General features: G+C 41.1%; 1 protein-coding gene across 3 annotated transcripts in view; it reads left to right on the top strand.

The window, feature by feature from the left end:
* HPSE2 (heparanase 2 (inactive)) overlaps positions 1 to 19890 on the top strand; it is a 583392-nt gene that overhangs the window by 415994 nt on the left and 147508 nt on the right. For all 3 annotated transcript variants that reach the window (XM_027112269.1, XM_027112268.1, XM_027112267.1), the window contains 2 exons: positions 9908 to 10014; positions 14435 to 14549. In XM_027112269.1, the coding sequence (XP_026968070.1) occupies positions 9908 to 10014; positions 14435 to 14549 (222 nt within the window). The remainder of the gene's footprint in view (positions 1 to 9907; positions 10015 to 14434; positions 14550 to 19890) is intronic.

Below are 19890 nucleotides of genomic sequence, written 5' to 3'. Positions count from 1 at the left end.
TGTAACATAGTGTTGAATAGATAGATATTGATTTAGGCAACCAAAAATGGGCTATGCCTATATGTAGGCACAGTAGGAGAGTATCTTCTGGGAATATGCTTAAGGGTGAAAGAAAGTTCTCTTTGTGGCTCAAAGTAACATTTCAGTCAGTTTGCTAATGCCAGGTATTTCATTTTAGAAAAATAATTTTTCATTTTACATTAGGGGGAGGAAGCAGAATGTAAATAACTTGAGAAGAGGCAAACTACACTGATTTAAAATCACACTAAGGTGTTAATATCAAATAATCCTTTCCCAAGAGCAGGGTTTTTTTCTTTGCAATAATTTTAGTTTATTTAAAAAAAATTTTTTAATTGAAGTATAATTGAATTGCCATGTTATGTTAATTACTGCTGTACAGCAAAGTGACTCAGTTATACATATTTGTGCATTCTTTTTCATATTCCTTTCTATTATGGTTTATCACAGGATATTGAATATAGTTCCCTGTGCTATACAGTAGGACCTTCTTGTTTATCCATTCTATATATACCAGTTTGCATCTGCTAATCCCAAATTCCCAACCCAACCCTCTCCCACCTGCCTCCCCCTTGACAACCACCAGTCTATTCTCTATGTCCATGTTTCTGCTTCTGTTTCATAGATAGGTTCATTTGTGTCATATTTTAGATTCCATATATAAGTGATATCATATGGTATCTGTCCTTTCCAAGAGCAGGTTTTGATGGAGGGGAAGAGAAACACAGGGCAAAGAAATACTTAAGAGAGTCAGAGGACCCTAAACACAAACTGTGCCACAGTAATACCTTAGGTGACATCCAGGTGTGAGTCTAAGTTTTATGGGGCTGGAAGCTTATACAATGGGGACCTCTTTAAGAAAAAGAAAACAAAACAAATTTGCATGTTTTAGAAATATATCTGACCATATTAACACATTATCATGGCCCTTCCCAGGACATTAGTAGAGGCCTGTGAAAACGGGGAGCTGGAAGTTGACGAGCTTCCCAGTAAATTAGCCTCTGTGACTCAACTTGGCTATCTGAAAATGGGAGAATATGTCCCAAGGGAAACTTTGGCTCTTCTCTTTCAGATATAAGACACTAATGATAAATAGAGGAATCTAGCTGGAAAGGTATGTTTACCACAAAAGAGCTCCAAAGTTTCGGTCAGTGTCCTTCCAAGAACCACATTTCCTTGATTCTTAAACACAAACAATTATAAAATGTAACATCAATTTAATAACAGCTGAGGGGAGAGAGTAAACAGCTGGCAAATTTCTTTTGATGAAAAACATTCTGATTTCAAAACCATTAAAATGTGGAAAATGCATCATCAACTGACAAAAATATAGTAATTGTATCACCTTTTAGGCTAGAAATGCCATCTATTGAGTGCATCATATATTGCTAACCCATTGAAGAGACCAGTAATTTTTTTCAAGGCCACACTTACTAAGTAGTAAAATTAGAACTCCTAACTCCAGGGCCCACACGCTATCCAATACACCGTTCTGAATCTCCCATGCTAGTTAACCATTAATTTTGTAGCCCATGGAATATTTATATTCCTGACCATCCAGGATGAGGAAACCTTTTTAAATAGAAGAATACTGAATGTTCCTGGTGAAAGAATATCAAATTGACCTCTTGGTCAGTTGATATAATCTGGGGTGGGTGTCCTAGAAGTGAAAGCTGAATGAAAGTTGGAGGCCACAATCTTAGGTGATATCTAATATTATCACAATGTTAGATAGTGGAAGCAGACAAGGATTTTCAGGGAGTGATTTGCATTCATTCACTGGGCACCATTCGTATGTTTCATGTGCACATGTATAGTGAGGCCCTGCTGTGTGGAAGGCAATGACCATATGAAGGACATATTGGGGGAAGGGCCCTGAGAACAAACTGCTACTTGGGGCAAAAATCTTCTTCAGGAGGAAAAGGCAGCTTGGGGTGACCTTCTAACATTTCCACATGGAAGTGGGGAGATTACAGGGTTTGTCTTGAACGAGAGGAAATTACCTCTGAGGCTGGTGGAGCCTATGACTCGTCAGTAGGTAGACAGTAAGCCTGAGGGATTGGTTAGTCATAGAAGAGGACTGGAGAAGGGAAGAAGAGTGTTTTATGTGCAGGTAGCTGCTGTCCAGTCTTTCCCTCCACCAGCACTTATCCTTGAACATAGTCATTGCTTTGGGACTGTGAAACTTTCTTCCTCATTTTCTTGCATATGATCATAATTTCCTTGCCTCCCCAGTGACTTTCTTTTTTGTGTATTTTCTTATTTTAATTTTATGTTTAGTTGCAATTACACTCGATTGCTTTTCCGCGGTTTGAGATAACAAGAGCAGAGAATACAATTTTAAATCCTAAAAATGACACAGAAACAGAAGCCACAAATTAAAAATTGATCTGATACCAAAAGAAAATGGGCAAATATGGCACTCCGGAACAGGAAGATGTTAAAAAGAAATTATACAGAAAAAATTAATGAAACTGACAGGAAGTTCATTAGACAGAAGAAATAAATCAGGAAGAATGTGATGAGATATTGGAATTGGCTGAGCTCAGAATAGCTCGGCTTGTCTAACCTGAGAAGGACATATTAAATATGGAGGCAGTTTAGTGAACCAGAAGCTTCTAGTTCTCCTCAAACAGGAAAATTGAATTAGAAAGTGAACAGAGTCCCGAAATGGAACTGTGAGGATTTGATGTTTGCTCTTATGGTTTTGAGGTTATTAGTTATCTTCTCTGATATCTACTCAGCATTTCCATTGGTAAAATATTACCTCTCTCACTTATTAACAAGTAAACTACTTCACTGTCTCATTATTTAACAAGTTTTTAATAAGCGAAGTGGCTGACAAGTATTTTATAGGGCATGCAAAATGGAAAAAAACGTGGCTTTCTCAAGTAGCTTATGGTGTAGGAGGGTGAGGCAAACAGAAATTTACAACTCAGTATAATAAGGTCAAGGATAGCAATAGGTTCCAAGAACTTTGGAGGCCAGAGGAGAGAATTAATTTTCTGAAGTTTTGAGAAAAGTTTCACAGAGGAGGTAACATTTAAAATAAGCCATGAAAAAAAAAAATCAGACAACATGGCTGAGGAGTGAGTAAGGGACAAAGTGATCATCAAAAACCTAAAAGAAAATCATGTAGTTGAAAAATGGTGAGTCCATTTTGTGTGGTGAACCTCAGATCTTGTGGGGACGGAGAGGAGAAAAGGTAGCCAAGGGGTAGTTATGAAAGGTCTTACATACCAAGTAAAGGAGTTGGTATCATATCCCATGGATCCGTGTTTATCACCACGATTTCACCATGTTTAACATGCTCCCATGGACAAGTGGATAAAATAGACTACGGGGCTCTGTGTAGTTTACTGGCTCCTTTGCTTTTTTTCCCATGTTAAGGAAACATTTTGTAGTTCTGACGAATGAAAAGAATATTATTGTGATAACATTGAATCTACTTTCTTTTATTCTTAAGTAAATCATTTCCCAAATCACTGCTTTCAATATTATCTGAAACAAGTCACTCATAGCGCATCTGCCAGATAGTCGCACAGAACACTCTGTGAGCACATGATTGAGTTCTGCTGCTGGTAATGGAAAGCCACAGAGGTTCTGAAACTAGGGAGGAACTTGTCAAGTTAACAGACAGCAGCACTGTAGAGGATAGTCTTGAGAAGGATACACTTTCAGGAAGACCAAGGGAGAAATGATAAGATCCGGAACTCAGGAAGGGACAGTGAGTGAGAAAGGAGAGGGCAGAATGGAATGATCCTGTCCTCTTCTAATATAGTAGGTAGCTTAGAGTCAAAAACACACAAGAACGATGGAAAAATAATTGGAGCATTACTCTCAAGAGCTCTCACCTGGACCTCTTATAAATATAATAAGGAACAAAGAGGCAGGGGCACCCCCAAGAAGAGCTATGTGCATGGGTAAGGTTTAAGAAGCTCCCTAAAGCTATTCAGCTCCTTTTAACCAGTGACATAGGGGACCAGTTCTGGCTGCTTAAAGAGCTACTGCTCTTCCTGAAGTCCTGGGGGAAGTTGATTTCCAACTATATGAGATGCTGGAATTAATGGATTCCAGCGTCTTTTGGAGGGTGGGCCTCTTGCCAGGGCTGATTAGCCCCACTGGCCTGTCCACTATTCCTGTTTTATTGCTTCCTTTCTCATTAAGGAAGGTGTTGGGTTTGGATAACCATAAGCGACATGTCTGCTGTTAGAAGTCTGCCATCGCTTGCACACTGAAACCAGGCTCTCAGGATTCTTTTTTAAACAGATCACAGATTGAGAGAAACAGGAAAAGGAAGCCCAGGTTTGAAAATATGCCACAAAAAAGGTTATTTTCCTATTTTTACTGTTTTCTTTTTAAAAAAATATTCAAAGTGGTAGGGAAAATAAAACTTAAAAGAAAAAAAATCAATACTGTTTTTCTCTCTCACCCCTCCTCTCTCAGTATAGCCACACGAAGCAGTCCTGATGTCCTCAACCCCTGAAATGAGAGGAAAGGGAGTTTGAGGGTTTCCCTTCATACCACCCTGACCCCAGCTGGCCCCAGGATTCTGAGCAGCCACTGGCAACTTGCTAAGCTGTTCTGTGGATGCCTCAAAGCTCCCTTGTCCACATGGGCCCAAGGCCTGAAGTCTAATGGGGACAAAAGAACTGCTGAAAGGGAGACAACCACTCAACTCCGCTCTCCCTTCACTTCAGTAATCTCAGCATTTGTACTTCTTCTCCCTCCCCAGACAATGTGTTCCTTAAAATAATCTTCATTGGCACATCATTTCTCACCAGGAACTGTACCCTTGTTCTTTCCAGTCCTCCAGTTTTCTCTCTTCCAGCACAGGGGGGATCATATTTACTCAGAAAACCACAGTGTTAAACTATAGCCCTTAGTTTCTTAGAGTTTCGCTTTCTAAGGGAATTTTGCAGCTGGTTCCATCTGCTTTTCCTGATTTTTTTCTCTTCTGTCCATGCTAATTTCCTCTACAGTCCCAACCAGCACCCAGCCTCAGCACCTCCCCTACACGTTGCTATGATGGTCTTCTCCGCTCATAGTAGACACACAGTTCATTAAGCCTCTCACCATGTCCGAAATAGGCCTTTCCCTGCTACTTAGCATACATCTGGTCTATTACCTACCACCACAAACGTATCCAAAAGAAAAGCAACCAACTGTAATGTTAGATTGATCCAGACACAATCTCATGTGCTTTGGACAAAGAGAGTTGTCTGGGTAACATTTGCTTTACTTTAAGCGCAAGAGGGAGGAGATATGGGGATATATGTATATGCATAGCTGATTCACTTTGTTATAAAGCAGAAACTAACACACCATTGTAAAGCAGTTATACTCCAATAAAGATGTTAAAAAAAAAAAAAGAGCTTACCATATGCCAGACACCTTTCCAAGTGCTTTACAAATATTAGGTCACTTAAATATTAGAAAATGCTCTCCTTTTCTAATTTTACAGCTGAGGAAATTAAGGCACAGTGAGGTCAACAGTGAGTCAATGATAAAACCAGTATTCAAACACAGGCAATGTGTGTAGAGTCCATGCCCCTAACCACTAATCAATTCTGCCTCACCAATTACAAGAAGTTTTAGATTGTTTCCTTCCAAATCTTCCTGCAAGTCAGAAGACAATTCAGATGAACTTTATTTACACAGAGTCTGTGTCCTTGCTGAGTCCTGTGTACACAGTAATTTATAAGTCCAACCATTTTCTGGAATCAAGTCCTCATTTAAAGGAACTAGACTTTAAAGTCCTTATATAAGGAGCTAGGGGATCTCTCCTGACTACCATCTAAAATATCACCCCTCCCCTCCTGCCAAGGCACTTTCTGTCAGATTACTCTGTTTCATTTTCCTTCTAGCACTTACTATTTCTAAATTTATGTTTGTGTGTTTATTGTCAGTCTCCTCCCCTTGACTAAAATATAAGCCAGTGAGAGCAGAGACTTCTGTTTCATTCACTGTCTGCCCCTAGAACTCTGCTTGGCATAGAGCAAATGCTCAGTATTTGTTGAGTGAATGAATAAATGCATTCGATAATGCCTTAATGTTTTTGGATGGACATCCTTCGCCCTTTTTCAGTCTAATTTAAAATATTCCCCTTAGGAAATTTCACCTACTCCTGTGGCTTTTTCCACCACTCTCAATACTTACCTCTGGCCCAGATCTTCAGATCTTTGTTTTTGAGATTACCAGCTCTGACCAGCTCTGGCTTTTTTTTTTTTTTTTTTTTTTTGTCTCCCATATTTGTTATCTAATTTTAATTTCCATAATCAAATTTACTCTTGACCTTTGAGGGATAGGAGCCAAGGGGACCTGCATAAGCATTACAAAATACTAATACATTTTAACATTTTGTATTTGGAAAGGACTTAGATTTCATCTACTTCAAATTTGTGGCTTTACATGTTGGTGAAGAAATTGAATTCCAAGATAATGCTGAGCCAGAAGTCTCACAGCTGCTGTGTGTGGTAGAACCCCAGACTTCCAGGACGTATTCCTCTTTCCACATCAGTTATCTGCCTATTAGCGTCTACCTCTCCTTTTGCTAATGATACATACACACAAACACACACACACACGGCTTTATTGAGGTATAATTCATGTAGCGTAAGATTCACCCTTTAAAAGTGTGAAATTCAGTGGTTTTTAGTATATTCACAGAATTGTGAAACCATCATCACTGTTTAATTTTAGAACATGTTCATTACCCTCCAGAGAAACCCCATACCTATTTGTAGTCACTCCCCATCCTCCCCCCTCATTCTCCCTCACTTTTTCCAACCCTAGAAAACCATTAATCTACTTTCTGTCTCTATGGATTTGACTATTCTGGACATTTCATATAAATGAAAGAATATAATATGTGGCCTTTTGTGTCTGGCTTCTTTCACTTAGCTCAATGATTTCAAGGTTCATCATCTTATACTAGTTACCTTTTTGTTTTGTTTAACCAAACCACCTTTCTCTAACTGCCTCAATCATTTCAATATCTTTGAGCAAAAATTAATCTTTGACTATCCTGGAAGCCAAAGGCAAAAAATAAAAACACAGATATGTTACTCAGTTCCAGTTAGTCACAGCTCCAGATCCCGTCCGGGCGCAGCCTCTCTGCACACGGCCTGCGTTGCTACCTCCATCTTGAGTTGGGAAGTTGTGCAGCCACTTTGCGCTAGAAACTCTGGTCTGAAAGTGCTGGGTTTGAGGCCTCTGCCCGCCGCACCCTATGAGCCAGTGAAACTAGACTAAGTGCAAAAGAAAAGAAAAGAAAAAAAGTGGCCTGGAACTGAACCAGCAATATCTTTGAGGTCTGCCTGTATACAATTTGATGAATTTGGACATATGCAAACACTCATGAAACCATCACCATGATCAAGGGAGAAGATGGAGGAAGAGTAAGACACGGAGATTACCTTCCTCCCCACAGATACATCAGAAATACAGCTACACGTGGAACTGCTCCTATAGTTCCAGTTAGTCATAAAGGAAGCACAAAGTTTATCAGAAGCATGGATGTTTTAAGGGGAATCATCACTGTAGGCCTTTAATTTCACCATATGACTCTGTCTTCTGATCATTTAAGGTGTTTTTCTCGCTTTCTTATTTATACTATTTCCAGCTGCCCTTGGGTTGGGCACTCTGAGCAGTGTCAAGAAGGGGGAGAGGACCACCTTGTGGTGTCCTCAATGACTCTGGGTGCAAGGGGAAATTCTTATTTAATCTTTAACAGTTTCCAGCTTGACCTCCGCTATTAATTTTTTCTTCTATTCTTGATCATAATCCTTACTTACATCTCAAATTTTTAAAATATATTTACAACTTTAACCCTGAAAGGGTCAAGTACTTTACCAACCCTGATTTTAAAATAGGTCTCAAATAATGCATATTCTCTAGTAGATGCAGGGGAGAGAGCAGAGGGCAGGGAGCTATACATAGGGAGAGATGAAAAGAGGAATATGATTGCTTGCTAATGTCTGCCCACGGGTCTGGGAAAAGGAAAGTTCTGGCATATATGTTACAACATACATATGGTTTTTTTTTTTTTTTTTTAGACCTGAGGTGCAGAGAATTAATTACCCTCCTCAACTACAGCAAACTATTATCATCAGTTCATGCAAAGCCCTCCTTTTGTTTTAATTTTCACCTTCATCTCTAATCCCCACTTATTTTCACCTCCCTTTTATACATGCCTTCCTTATGTCTTTTTTTATTTTTTTTCTTTTTGTTTTCCTTTTTTTTTCTTATGTCTTTGATATATGTCCTTAACAGAGATGTATCTTTATATACTTTTAGTGTTATTGGGTATGAATGAGTAATTACATAAATAATATTGTGCCATAAACCTCATTCTGTTTCTATTTTTTAAAAGCTCACTAAATCTTTAAAGCCTGTTCATGTTGCTGGACTTACATAGAATGTATTGCTATAACTGCTGCATAATATTTCATGTATGTATTTTACTTTTTCATTCCTCTAGCAATGGACACCTGCCACAAACAGTGACATAGTAAACATCTTCATACTTGTCCCCTTAGAGACCTGAGGCAGAATTGCTTTGTTCTATATGTCTAGGAGAGGAATTGGTGGGCCGTAGGACCTAAATACACTACTGTCTTTATCCAGCCCCTCTTGTGCACAACCCGCATCCTCTCAGTCCCACCTCCTACTCTAGCCATCCCTGCAGAGACCAGAGCTAGGCAGCTGCACAGGCTGCAACCAGCTTGGTGCTGGTGTGGTGCGGGAGGACCTCTCATTTTCTGCTCTGGGACTTCTCTAAGGCAGAGTGTGGAATGGTGGGAACCTGCTCAGCACTCATGCCTGCACAGTGAAATGGGGTGATCACAGTCACAAGGCTGCTCTTGACCTTTGGAGAACAGGAGCCAAATGATGAACGCTTCCCCTGGTCACCCCCCGCCTTGGGGCACCGTTCTGAGACACAGTTCTTAAGGCTTTTACCAAGTTCCCTGTAGAATTGAGTATAAGTTGCCAGTAGTTACCAACTTGAAAACTCATTCTTGTACTGTTTTTTTCTTCTTCCTTTTCACAGTCCCCAGTTCCTCATTCCTGCTCCCAGTTATTTCTTCCCAAATGAACTATGTATAGACAAGCCTTTGTCTTAGACTCTGCTCTCAGAGATTACCCAGCATACAACATGATCCCTAAGTACTGCCAGATTGCTCTCCAGAGAATCTGAGACCACATCTAGTAGTCTGGCCAATCTCCATCTTGTGGATCAGAGACGAGGATATTTCAAAATTTCAGAGGGCCACCTTTTGACAAGAGGCTTTGTGTATGCTTAGAAGGCAGCTCCCTGTGTAGGATGTTTCACGTGTGAGTCAGTGGTTTTTCTTTTTACACTTACTGCAGTTAGTTTCAAAATGTGGTTGTAATATACATACATGCCTTGGTAATGATAATATACCTCTCCCAAACATTGATCTCTGCCCTCTCTCATGATTCGCAACTGCTGATGCATGGACGGTACACTCATCCATGGATGTGCCATAACAGAGTATTAAGAAAATTTGCTTCTCAATGCTTGTTAATATGGAAACGTCATACCACCTGCATCTTCCAGTGAAGGGTGTTTCAGTCAACTTATGTCCTAGATAAGGATGCATTGTTCTTCTGTCACATTGTCACTTGGGTTTTCTTATGGGAAAAAAATGATCATTTCTTTGAGTGGACATGTATCAATATTAATTCTTTTGTGTGTGTGTGCCAGCTATCTGTATGGGGTGCATCACCATGAAAAGAGCACAGGTCATGACCACCTGGGAGCAGGGGATGAGAGGAACTTCTTTAAGGGAATGTATGTTCCTTCTCATTTGGGAACAGCTTTTAAAAATCTCATCATCTCCTTCTGCTTTTGTTGTGTGAACAGGTGGTTAACACATACACCCCAGGAAAGAAGATTTGGCTTGAAGGTGTGGTGACCACCTCAGTTGGAGGCACAAACAATCTGTCAGATTCCTATGCTGCAGGATTCTTGTGAGTAACACTTGCAATTTCACTCCCAAGGGCTTTGAGGAAAGGAAAGGACAGTGAAATTGCTCATTATTCTGCCCATTGGTGGGGGGTGGGGCGGGGTTCGTTTCCCACTGAAAATTCTTCATCCATTTCTTTGTAAATGTGTTTAATCACTCAACAAACAGCGATTAGGGACTTGTCTAGTTACTAAGATCTCAGGTACAAGCATTAGAGCAAAAGTAATAATAGTAGTAATCATGATAGTAATAAGAGCTTTATTTTATGTCTTCAGTGCAAAATGCAGTACAGACAACATACATTTTCTCTTCTACTTTTCACCTGAGTCCTGGGAGATAGGTAAGAGTAAGACAGGAGTTTTGCCCTTTAGAAACTTACGATCGGAGGAATGGAGATGGGGAATAAGAAAAGCTGTAGGAGACAAGTGTCATAATATTAATAATTTTAACTGCATAGTGCTTACCATGTGCTAAGGACTATCTGATGTGCTTTATATGTATTTACTACTTTAACAACCAGTGTATTAGATACCCTTATTATATCCTTATACCCTTATAAGAACCCAGTGAGATAAATGTGATTATTGGTTAGTGGCAGAGCTTGGACTCAAGCCAAGGCAGTTTGCTCCAGAGTCCAGCCTCTTTGCCACTACAGTATGCCATCTCTCTTTCTGCCTTACGTGGGCTATCCACAAAAGGGGTAGACATGCAAAAGAATCAAGAGTTTCTGAATGGGAGGATCAGGAAGGGCTTTGCGGAGGAAGAGGCATTTTAGTGGAACATAGATTTCTCTAATTTCTATAGGTGAAGATTGTTGCTGATGGTAGTGGGAGCATAGAGGCTGAAGGAACATTATGAGGGGAAATGATTAGTGTGAGAAAGCCTCAGTATCTTCAGGGGTGTAGTGAGGGCTCTGATTAGGGACAGAGTTTTACCACCAAATCATGGAAGACCTTGAAAACCAGGCAGGGGAAATGAGGCCTTGTTCTATACTCAGTGGCTAAACCATTGATGATTTTGGAGGAAGAGAGAGACCCATCTGACCTGTATTTAAAACGTTGGCTTTGGTAATAGTATGCACAAGAGTTTGGATAGGCAAGAGGTAGGAAAATGAACTTGAAGGCTACTGCAGTCGTCTGGAGAACAACTTAAGCCAGAACAACTTAAGCCATGAGGACCTCTGGCTGGCCTGCCATTGTCATGGACCGCAGATTAACCAAGTGACCTGTTCCTGGTCCAGTCTAGTCTGTGGTCCTGGTTTTTTGTCTGAGCAAGGTTCTCCTAAGAACTGCAGCTCTGCCCTCAACTATGCGTTTCACTACTAACAGCTGCTCCTAATTATATAGCTGTAGATCTCCATGAAGGCAACTTCTTCAATACAGTTGTGAAGGACAAATCAGGCTGGTCAAGTAGATTGTCTTTAAGATGGCATCCTGGCAGATGCAGATGAAGATAATGAGTCAATGTCTACATGATGATGGCTGGGGTCTTCCAGCCCTGTGTCCTCACATGAGAGGCACAGAGAGGTTGTTCAGGGAGCATGGTTCAGTGAAGGAAATGGAGTGAATCAGCATTTGCTACAGTGTTGCTGAGGGTCTTCTTTCAAAAATACTCTCCTCACGGGGTTTCACTGTGAGAGACAGGTTGACAGTCCGTACTGCAGGAGGCCTCTGGAATCAGAAGAAGAATGGCCTTTGCTCAGCCTTCGCAGAAGGACTCCTCTGCAGGGCCCAGCAAGCAGCCCTCTTGTACTGTTTTCGTGAACATTCTTCCCTTTAGAGAATGATGTGAAATGAGAAATAGCACAGACCTTCATGAAGAGAGCTAGAGAGAGACCTGCCTTTTCATGAGCATCAGCCAGGTATCCATAGATCTCTGAGTCGCTTTGCAAACACAGATAAATATTGTTGTTTAGATTTTGGTTGTAGTTCAGATGTCCAATGCTTTGTTGACAGATCAAATGACAACCAGCTCCTTCTGCCCCTGGTCTTCTCTCTTACCTCTTTATCACCCATTTCCTCTCAACCCCACTGGCAGTACCTAGATATATGCCCTTTGAGTCCAGTTCTCCAAGGGGCATAAATTGCTTCCTGGGAAAAAAAATGTAAAGCATTCTAGGAAGCTCCAGAAGGCTAGCAAGGAGTTGGAAAGAAGGCATTTTACAGCCCTTTTCAATACATGGCATAACTATAAGCTTACCAGGGCATATACAAATGCATGCACAAATGAGAATTCTCTGCTGCCAAGTATTCAAGGGTAGTTTTCCCAATCAGGGCTTTGAGATTCTTTGATGCCCTACCCTTGGCATACTGCTGTGTCTGCAGCACCTAGTAATGTCTGCCATGTAGTAGATATTCAATAAGTTTTGTGGATGAAAGATAATGGCTGCGGAAGCATCCTTGGTGAGATATACCAGTTACCTTGACACTTTTCTCTACTTGAACATAAAAGGGAGACCTGAACATCATTTATTTCCCCTACTCAGGAGATTTATTATTACAGGAGGAAGATAAAGACAACTCCAGAACTAACCATCTATTCTGAAAAGCCATGGGGAAACAAGGGCTCTGGCCATAGTCATTAATTAGCAATGGTCTTCATGTCAGTAAGGTCACTGGTTTGGGGCTCCATACGGTCTCAGATTTGGGAAATCAGAACTATGCATTATTTGTCCCTAGCATGCTGAATGGTGATTCTCAAAGTCCTAGAATCTAATTTTATCCAGATCAATTTCAACTTAGAGTAATGAGCACCTATAGTGTGCCAGGAACTGTGATGGTTGTTTTGGGTACAAAGCTAAAATGTGTCTATTTTTGATGAGCTCATACCAGCTGGGAGAAGACAGAGAAGTAAGTAATTATCATTCAGTGGGCCAGCAGAGGGTATGAATAAGAGTTCTAGGGAAGTACAGAGGAGAAAGATACTACTATTGGCTGGGGCAGCAGAGTTCAGAAGGAAATGACACTTGACTTGGAGATTAACAGATGGGAAGAAATTTGCCAGGTGAGGTGGGTTAGTGGAAGAGAGGAAGGAAATTCTAAGGAGAAGTTAAAACATATAAAAAGGCTCAGGTAAGTATGTGAGAGCAGCTAAAAGTAGTTTGTTTTTTGTTTTTTTTTTTAAGATGTTGGGGGTAGGAGTTTAGTAATTTATTTATTTATATTTTGCTGTGTTGGGTCTTCGTTTCTGTGCATGGGCTTTTCTCTAGTTGTGGCAAGCGGGGGCCACTCTTCATCGCGGTGCGCGGGCCTCTCACTGTCGCGGCCTCTCTTGTTGCGGAGCACAGGCTCCAGATGCGCAGGCTCAGTAGTTGTGGCTCATGGGCCTAGTTGCTCCGCGGCATGTGGGATCCTCCCAGACCAGAGTTCGAACCCGTGTCCCCTGCATTAGCAGGCAGATTCTCAACCACTGCGCCACCAGGGAAGCCCCCAAAAGTAGTTTTATGTGGCTTAGAGCCTGGGGAATAAAGTTTAGGGCGAGAGAAGAGGTGATAGGTGAAGCCAGACAATATATTCTTAGGAAAGATTGTGAAATGCCTTACCTTTTACCCTGAGAAGACTGAAGCTCTAAGTCACCTTTCTTACACACATATATTATTACAATTGGAAGTTTCCTTGCATTTCAGAATACAAAGAAAGAAAATGAAATCAATTCACAAATGAATGAATGAATGAATGAGTTAAATGTGTAAATGATGAAGGCAGAGTTAGCAGTAGGTGTTGGAAAAACCATGAGGGCAGTATTTTTGAAGGATAGCATGCCCTGGAGAGTGGGTATTTGGCATGATGGGGTATGTAATAAGTGTGTGAGCAATGCAGGTCCTCCACTGCAACATGTGTGTGATGGTAGCATACTCCAGTCCCTGTATAGTTAGCTATAGTGCCAAGGGAAATTATTACTGCATTGCCTACTGACAGTGATATATGAGGGATGCAAATGACTGGACCATAGGTCACGGGAGTATGTGGGCTAGCGTCACATGCAAAGTACATGGACAGTGAATAGGTGCAAGCAGGGGAGTTTGAGTGATGGAAGATACAGTGTGTGTGCTTCTGTGATTGTGTGTTTTGTGGTCAAGGGGGATGACTTTAGGCTTACAAGTGGCTAGGGTGTTCATTTTATTTGTTAGTATTATAGGAATAAGAGATGTCATTAGCAACAAGCTATTTTATGACCAAGGCAATTCATTTTACTCCTCTGGACCTCTTTATTTTCTTATAAAATGAAGAGGTTAGATTTGATCATCTCTATAGATCTCTTCCATCTGTGTATTTAGTGCTTAAAATAGTTTTCTCTAAAGTACTAGGTAAATTTGATGGGTGTGGGTGGTGGTGTGTATGTGTGTATGTTGGCCAGTTTTTATAGAGCTTGTTTTATGCTATTTTTAAAATGTATTGATATAGGTTTTTTCCCCTGCTTTTCAGATGGTTGAACACTTTAGGAATGCTGGCCAATCGGGGCATTGATGTTGTGATTCGGCACTCATTTTTTGACCATGGATACAATCACCTCGTGGACCAGAATTTTAACCCATTACCAGTAAGTGTAATAGAAAGGTTCCCAACTCCTTTTCCATGTCCTTCCGTTCTTTTGATCATGCTTTGTTCCACACTGGTAGAATTTTTCTCCTCCTTCTGTTACCAGTTAATTTCATAAATTGAACAGAAGAATTCTTGACCCATTTTACAGACTCTTGGCTTCACCTCCCACACATACCCCAATATATACACACACGTATGTACATATGGGTTTATGCATATACACATATATACATTTATATGTATTTATATACTTACCACTATTATTTCAACAAACCTTGTGCTGTTGAGATTCCAAATCTACTTGTGGCCTGTTTGAACTCTGCTTGAGTGAATTTTTCCAGATTGTTTTCTTTTAATGCTAATAGGAGACTTAGTTAATGTTAGATGCATCATGTTGAAAGCAGATGGGAGAGTGTTGGCCAGGATCAGATACAGTAGGAACCCATCCCTTGGAAAGTGGCTGAAGTACACTTACACTAGATGCTGATCCCTATGTGACAATGAGGGGATTTGCCCAGGGTATCACCTTCTCTAGGAAAGCAAAGGAAAGGGAAGGCTAAAGAAGAATGGCAAAAGCAGAGATCTGGGTTTGTCCAGTGACTTTATTGACCAATCAAAGAAATCCCACTTAGTCCAGAAAAGCTGTGCTTATCAAAAATATTATGTGAGTTATCCTTCTCACAGACATCCTAGTCATGATAAAAGGTCAGAGTCCTCTCATTAACCCATAGAATGTCAGAGCTGGCATTCCCCTTCGAGATGATCCAGTTCCACCTCATATAACAGAGGGAATGATAGCCTGGGGTGGGGGGAGGGGCATGTAGAGCCAGCCCTAGAACCTGCTTCTGTGCCCTGGTCCAGTAATCTTCCTACAGAATTACTGCTGCCCTGGGGTCCACAGTAAACAAACCCAACTGGAACCAGTGAGTGTTCCTGCCATTTGCTTCCCCCTGCCCATTTCCACCCCCCTATTCTTCTCACTACCCAGGCCTCCAAGCCCAGAACAGAGAACATCTTGGCACCCAACAGCACCATTGCCATGTCTCAAAAGAATCCCTCTAGTTAGAGTACTAAGTAATTATTGTATCCCTGATTGTACATGACTCCAATTAAGTCACAAATATTAAAGCTGACTGGCACAGTTGCTTTTATTCACAGGGCCAGGATACCTCTCTCTCAGTGTATGTGGGGCTGGGGTATGGAGGAGTGAGAGGGAATTTTCAGTTTGTAACCATAGGGGGTTTCCTTTGTTTGTTGTTTCTTTTGAGCTCATAAACTTGTGGTGATAAAATAAATAATAATTAGAAAAGCATCTATGAAATGTAAGCACTGAACAAATATAATGTCACACAAATGTAAATATTTATTGACCATCAGGCACTGGGGAAGAGACTAGTAGTAGATACCTGAATAAGTAGATAGTGGATTACTATAAGAGGGGGTCAGTGAGGGCTCCTTTAGAGTATATACAAGGAAGACCTCTCTGAGAAGGTGACATTTAAGCCAAGAGCCCAGTGACAAGAAGGAGCCAGACATGCAGATTTTTGCAGAAGAGCTTTCAGGCCGGGGGAGGGGCTAGCACAAAGACTCCGAGGCAGGAACAGACTTGGCATGTTTGAGGAAACATAAGAACACCAGAGTGCTGGGGCCCTGGCAGGGAAGGGGGAGACTGGACATGAGGCCAGCCCAGGTCAGATCACGAAGGGCTTTGAAAGCTAAAAGGAGTTTGACTTTTATTGTAAGTAGTATGAAAAGCCATTGGAGGGTTTTCTACAGGGCAGTAACATGACCTAACTTACATTTTTAAAAGATCACCCTGGTATAATTAATGCACCAAATATTATTTATATATTTAATAATGTGTATAATACTTAACAATTTACAGACCACTTTCATATACCACACATCAGTAAAACTCCAAACACTCTGTCCTTCCTTCCTCCTGTCTTTCCTTTATTCCTTCCTTCACACGTTCAAATCTCTTTCACTCCTCTTGATCATGTACTATATGCTGATCGCTATTCCTGGCAAACAGCCACTGTGACGAGCCAAAAAGACAAGGTCCTTGAACTCCTGGAGCTTATAGTCTAGTGAAGTGAACTGAGAAACGGAAAGTATATAAACACATAAATAAGATAAAAAAATTTGTCATAATTGCTCTGAAGAGAGCCTGGTGAGATGAGTATGACCATTTATACTTATTTTGCTGAAGAGAAACTAGGGTTCTTTCAAGTTGTTAAGTGACTTATCTAAGGTCAGACAAGTAGTAAGAGCTGGAACTCAGAGTTTTTCAGTTCTAAATGCTATTTTCTTTTCACCGTGCCACACTGTTTCTTGAAGTACTCTCTTTGGTGTCTGTGCTGTGGTCTGATGCCACTGTTTGTCTCAGAATTGAGTCTGGAGATGGGAACAGGCATCTTGAGGAACTGGAGAGAAGAAAACCTAGGCTAGAAGAAAACCTATGGTCTGTGGGTGACTAGACTGGTTTGATTTCCAGAGGTGGACAAACCTGGATTGTGTATCAGCTCTCTATGTACCTTCGCATGGCCATGTGTTAGGTTAAAGATGCAAGTTCTCATGGCTTCGTTCTCCCCAAATGAGCGGTAATACAGGTGACTTTCTTTAAAAGCTACCGTGAGACACCTTGCTTGATAGGTAGTAGCAGCACAGAGGTTCATTGGAAGCTCAAACTAGTCCTATTGATTTAGTACAAAGGCTCAAATGTTCTGCACAGCTGTATTTCTGGAAATGCCAAGCTCTAGTAAAGAAACTGTATGTAAAAGCACTTTAAAAGGTAGCAGGCTTTCTTTTTCTCTTTCTTTGGGCTAATAAATTCTGTACCTTATAAGCAGAGAACTTTGCAGCTGGGAGAGTATGTCCTAAGTCTCCCGGAAAGAATTTACTAGGCTAGACCTGGGCACCAATCTGACAGACCTTGCCAGCAGGCCCCTGAGATGTGCAATGGTCACAGACCTAGGATCATACTGTTGCCGCTTCAGAGAGTTGTACAGTTGATATCCAAACACTGACAATAAAAACTTGTGGGTTTTACACTGTGATTAAATCTTCAAGAGTGTTAAGAGTTTAGGGCATTAGTGAGTTATGTTTTAGTTGCCTCCCAGAAAAATCAGTATTTTCTATTACAGTCCCTTCAAATTCAGCTCAGTGCATTTCAGGAAAAGATCCTATTGGCAGATACTAGTTTTTTTTTCTGTTGTTGTCGTTATCGGGTCTTAGCCTAATGGCACCTCAACCCATATCCCATATTACCCCTCCACCTACCCAGTCAGCTTTTGATTCGAGTTTGTAGGATTCCAGTCCAGCTCTGGCAAGGACATTCCAATCTAAGGTAAGAGAGGATATTGAAGGTAATCCTTTTTGTTTTGAGAAAAGATCATTTTCAACTACAGCCCATGTTGTTTCTGGCTGTTCCTCTAGAAATGTGCCAACTCTCCTCCTCTTGTGAGATTTTCCTTCTCCTGGGAAGAGGAGAACATTTAGTCCAGCAGTGCTTCATCACTCGACTCCCACCCCTTTCCCCTGACCTGCTCGCCATTGGGAAGGAGGGAACTTGTGAGTCTCCACAGCCTGTCGGCTAGTCATGGGCTCTCTTGGGAGTAAGGGATGTTTGTGCAGAAGAGATCTGCACATTCAGTGGACATAGTCCAGACCCCACCAGCCGTGGGCATTTCTCCTAAGAGACGGTTTTGGAATTTAGCTTGCTGCTTTTTTTAAGAGCTTGATTTACAGAGCTTTCAAGGAAAGGAATAGTGAATTACTAGCCAACATCTTCTTAACTCCCACACCAGCCTAGCAAATACAATTCAATTCAAAAAACATTGACACTTCAAATGTGTCTGGCTCTAGGCTAGGTGTTCTGGGGACATGAAGATAAATAAGATTTGGTTCTCTCATCTGTAGAGCTAACAATCTGGTGTGTGTCTGAGGGATTACAATTTAGTCCTTTGCTTAGAATAAAATAGAAAGGTAGTTCACATTGGATAGCCTTTTCTATACTGGGCATAGTGGTAGGGATATTTATATTTGCTGGCAACATTCTTTTTTGCTGACTACCCCTTATGAATAACTATAAACATTCAATTCAGCCCAATGCACAGTTATTGAACGCTTGCTGTGTACGTTGTTCTGGAATACAGTCAGTGGTCATAGAAAACTCACTGGTCTATGACGGGATTGAACCTATAGCTGTGGTTCCTGTAGCAGCATGCTCTGAGCCAAGCCATCACTGTTCAGATGTCATTTGGCTATTGGAAAGAAACTGTGCATCTTAATGATATCTGCGTAGCTCCACTTCTTAACCTATCACAGGGATGAGATCCTAGGTGCTCCATCCTTGTTTCCCTTTGAAACATTAGATTCTTATGCACTACACAACCATGATGTGGAAACAGGATGAGCTTAAATCTGTCCCTTTCCTGAGTAAGAACATCCAGTTGCAAACCCATGTCCCATGGATGCTGGATGTTGCACACTCTCTTGCAAGAAGAGCACCACCTAATGAGGAGGCCTCAGGGGAGCAGCAGGAGCCTGGTACTGTGACAAGGTTCACAGATTCCAGTCCCGGCTCTGCCGTCCATTAGACGTGTGTCTTTGGGTTCCAGTTTTCTCATCACTCAAATTGTGATAAAAATATCTCCTCTATCTGCCTCCAAAAGATACTGTTATAATCCTTGAGAAAACTAGATATGACAGTAGGATTCTGATTTCATATGTACGTGTACACATAGAAAATTACTGGAAGGGACTACATCTAAATGTTAAAAGTGGTTTTCTTTGGGTGGTGGGATTACAGATAGTTTTTATTTTCTTCTTTGTGGATTTTGTATGAAAAATTGGTGCAATCGGCATTATTGATTTCATAATCTGAAAAATAAAAGGCTATTTTTAAAAGAAAAAATAGAGTGTTTAGAAAGAAGTAAGTGCTTTATTACACTTGTGCTTTGTGCTCGATACTGTGCTGGACCCTGGAGACAGTGTCCCTGCCCTCAAGGAGCTTACAGTGTGGATAGGAGATGGATCAGTCAGCAGGGACTGTGGCAGAAGTACTTTAGCAGGACAGAAGAGGAACAGATGCCAGCCTGGGTAGAGGGCAGGCATGGGGCATCAAGGAAAGCTTTCTGGAGGAGATAGTACCTGAGCTGGATCTTGAAGGAGAAGGGCAAGCTAGCCACAGGAAGAAGAGTTTGATGTCTGGGGAGAATCTTCCAAACAGAGGCAATGGCATGTACAAAGGGTCAGAGGCTTTAATATTCCAGAGAGTCATGGTGGATGGATTATGAAAAATTACTTAGGAAAGCTTTTCCCATCGCTCTCTGTTG

This window comes from Aethalodelphis obliquidens, unplaced genomic scaffold (assembly GCF_003676395.1).
Source record: "Aethalodelphis obliquidens isolate GAN/ISIS:26980383/991018 unplaced genomic scaffold, ASM367639v1 scaffold11, whole genome shotgun sequence".
NCBI classification, from domain to species: Eukaryota; Metazoa; Chordata; class Mammalia; order Artiodactyla; family Delphinidae; genus Aethalodelphis; species Aethalodelphis obliquidens.
Note: the sequence above shows the minus strand (reverse complement) of the source record. Positions and strands in the feature narration are given on the sequence as shown.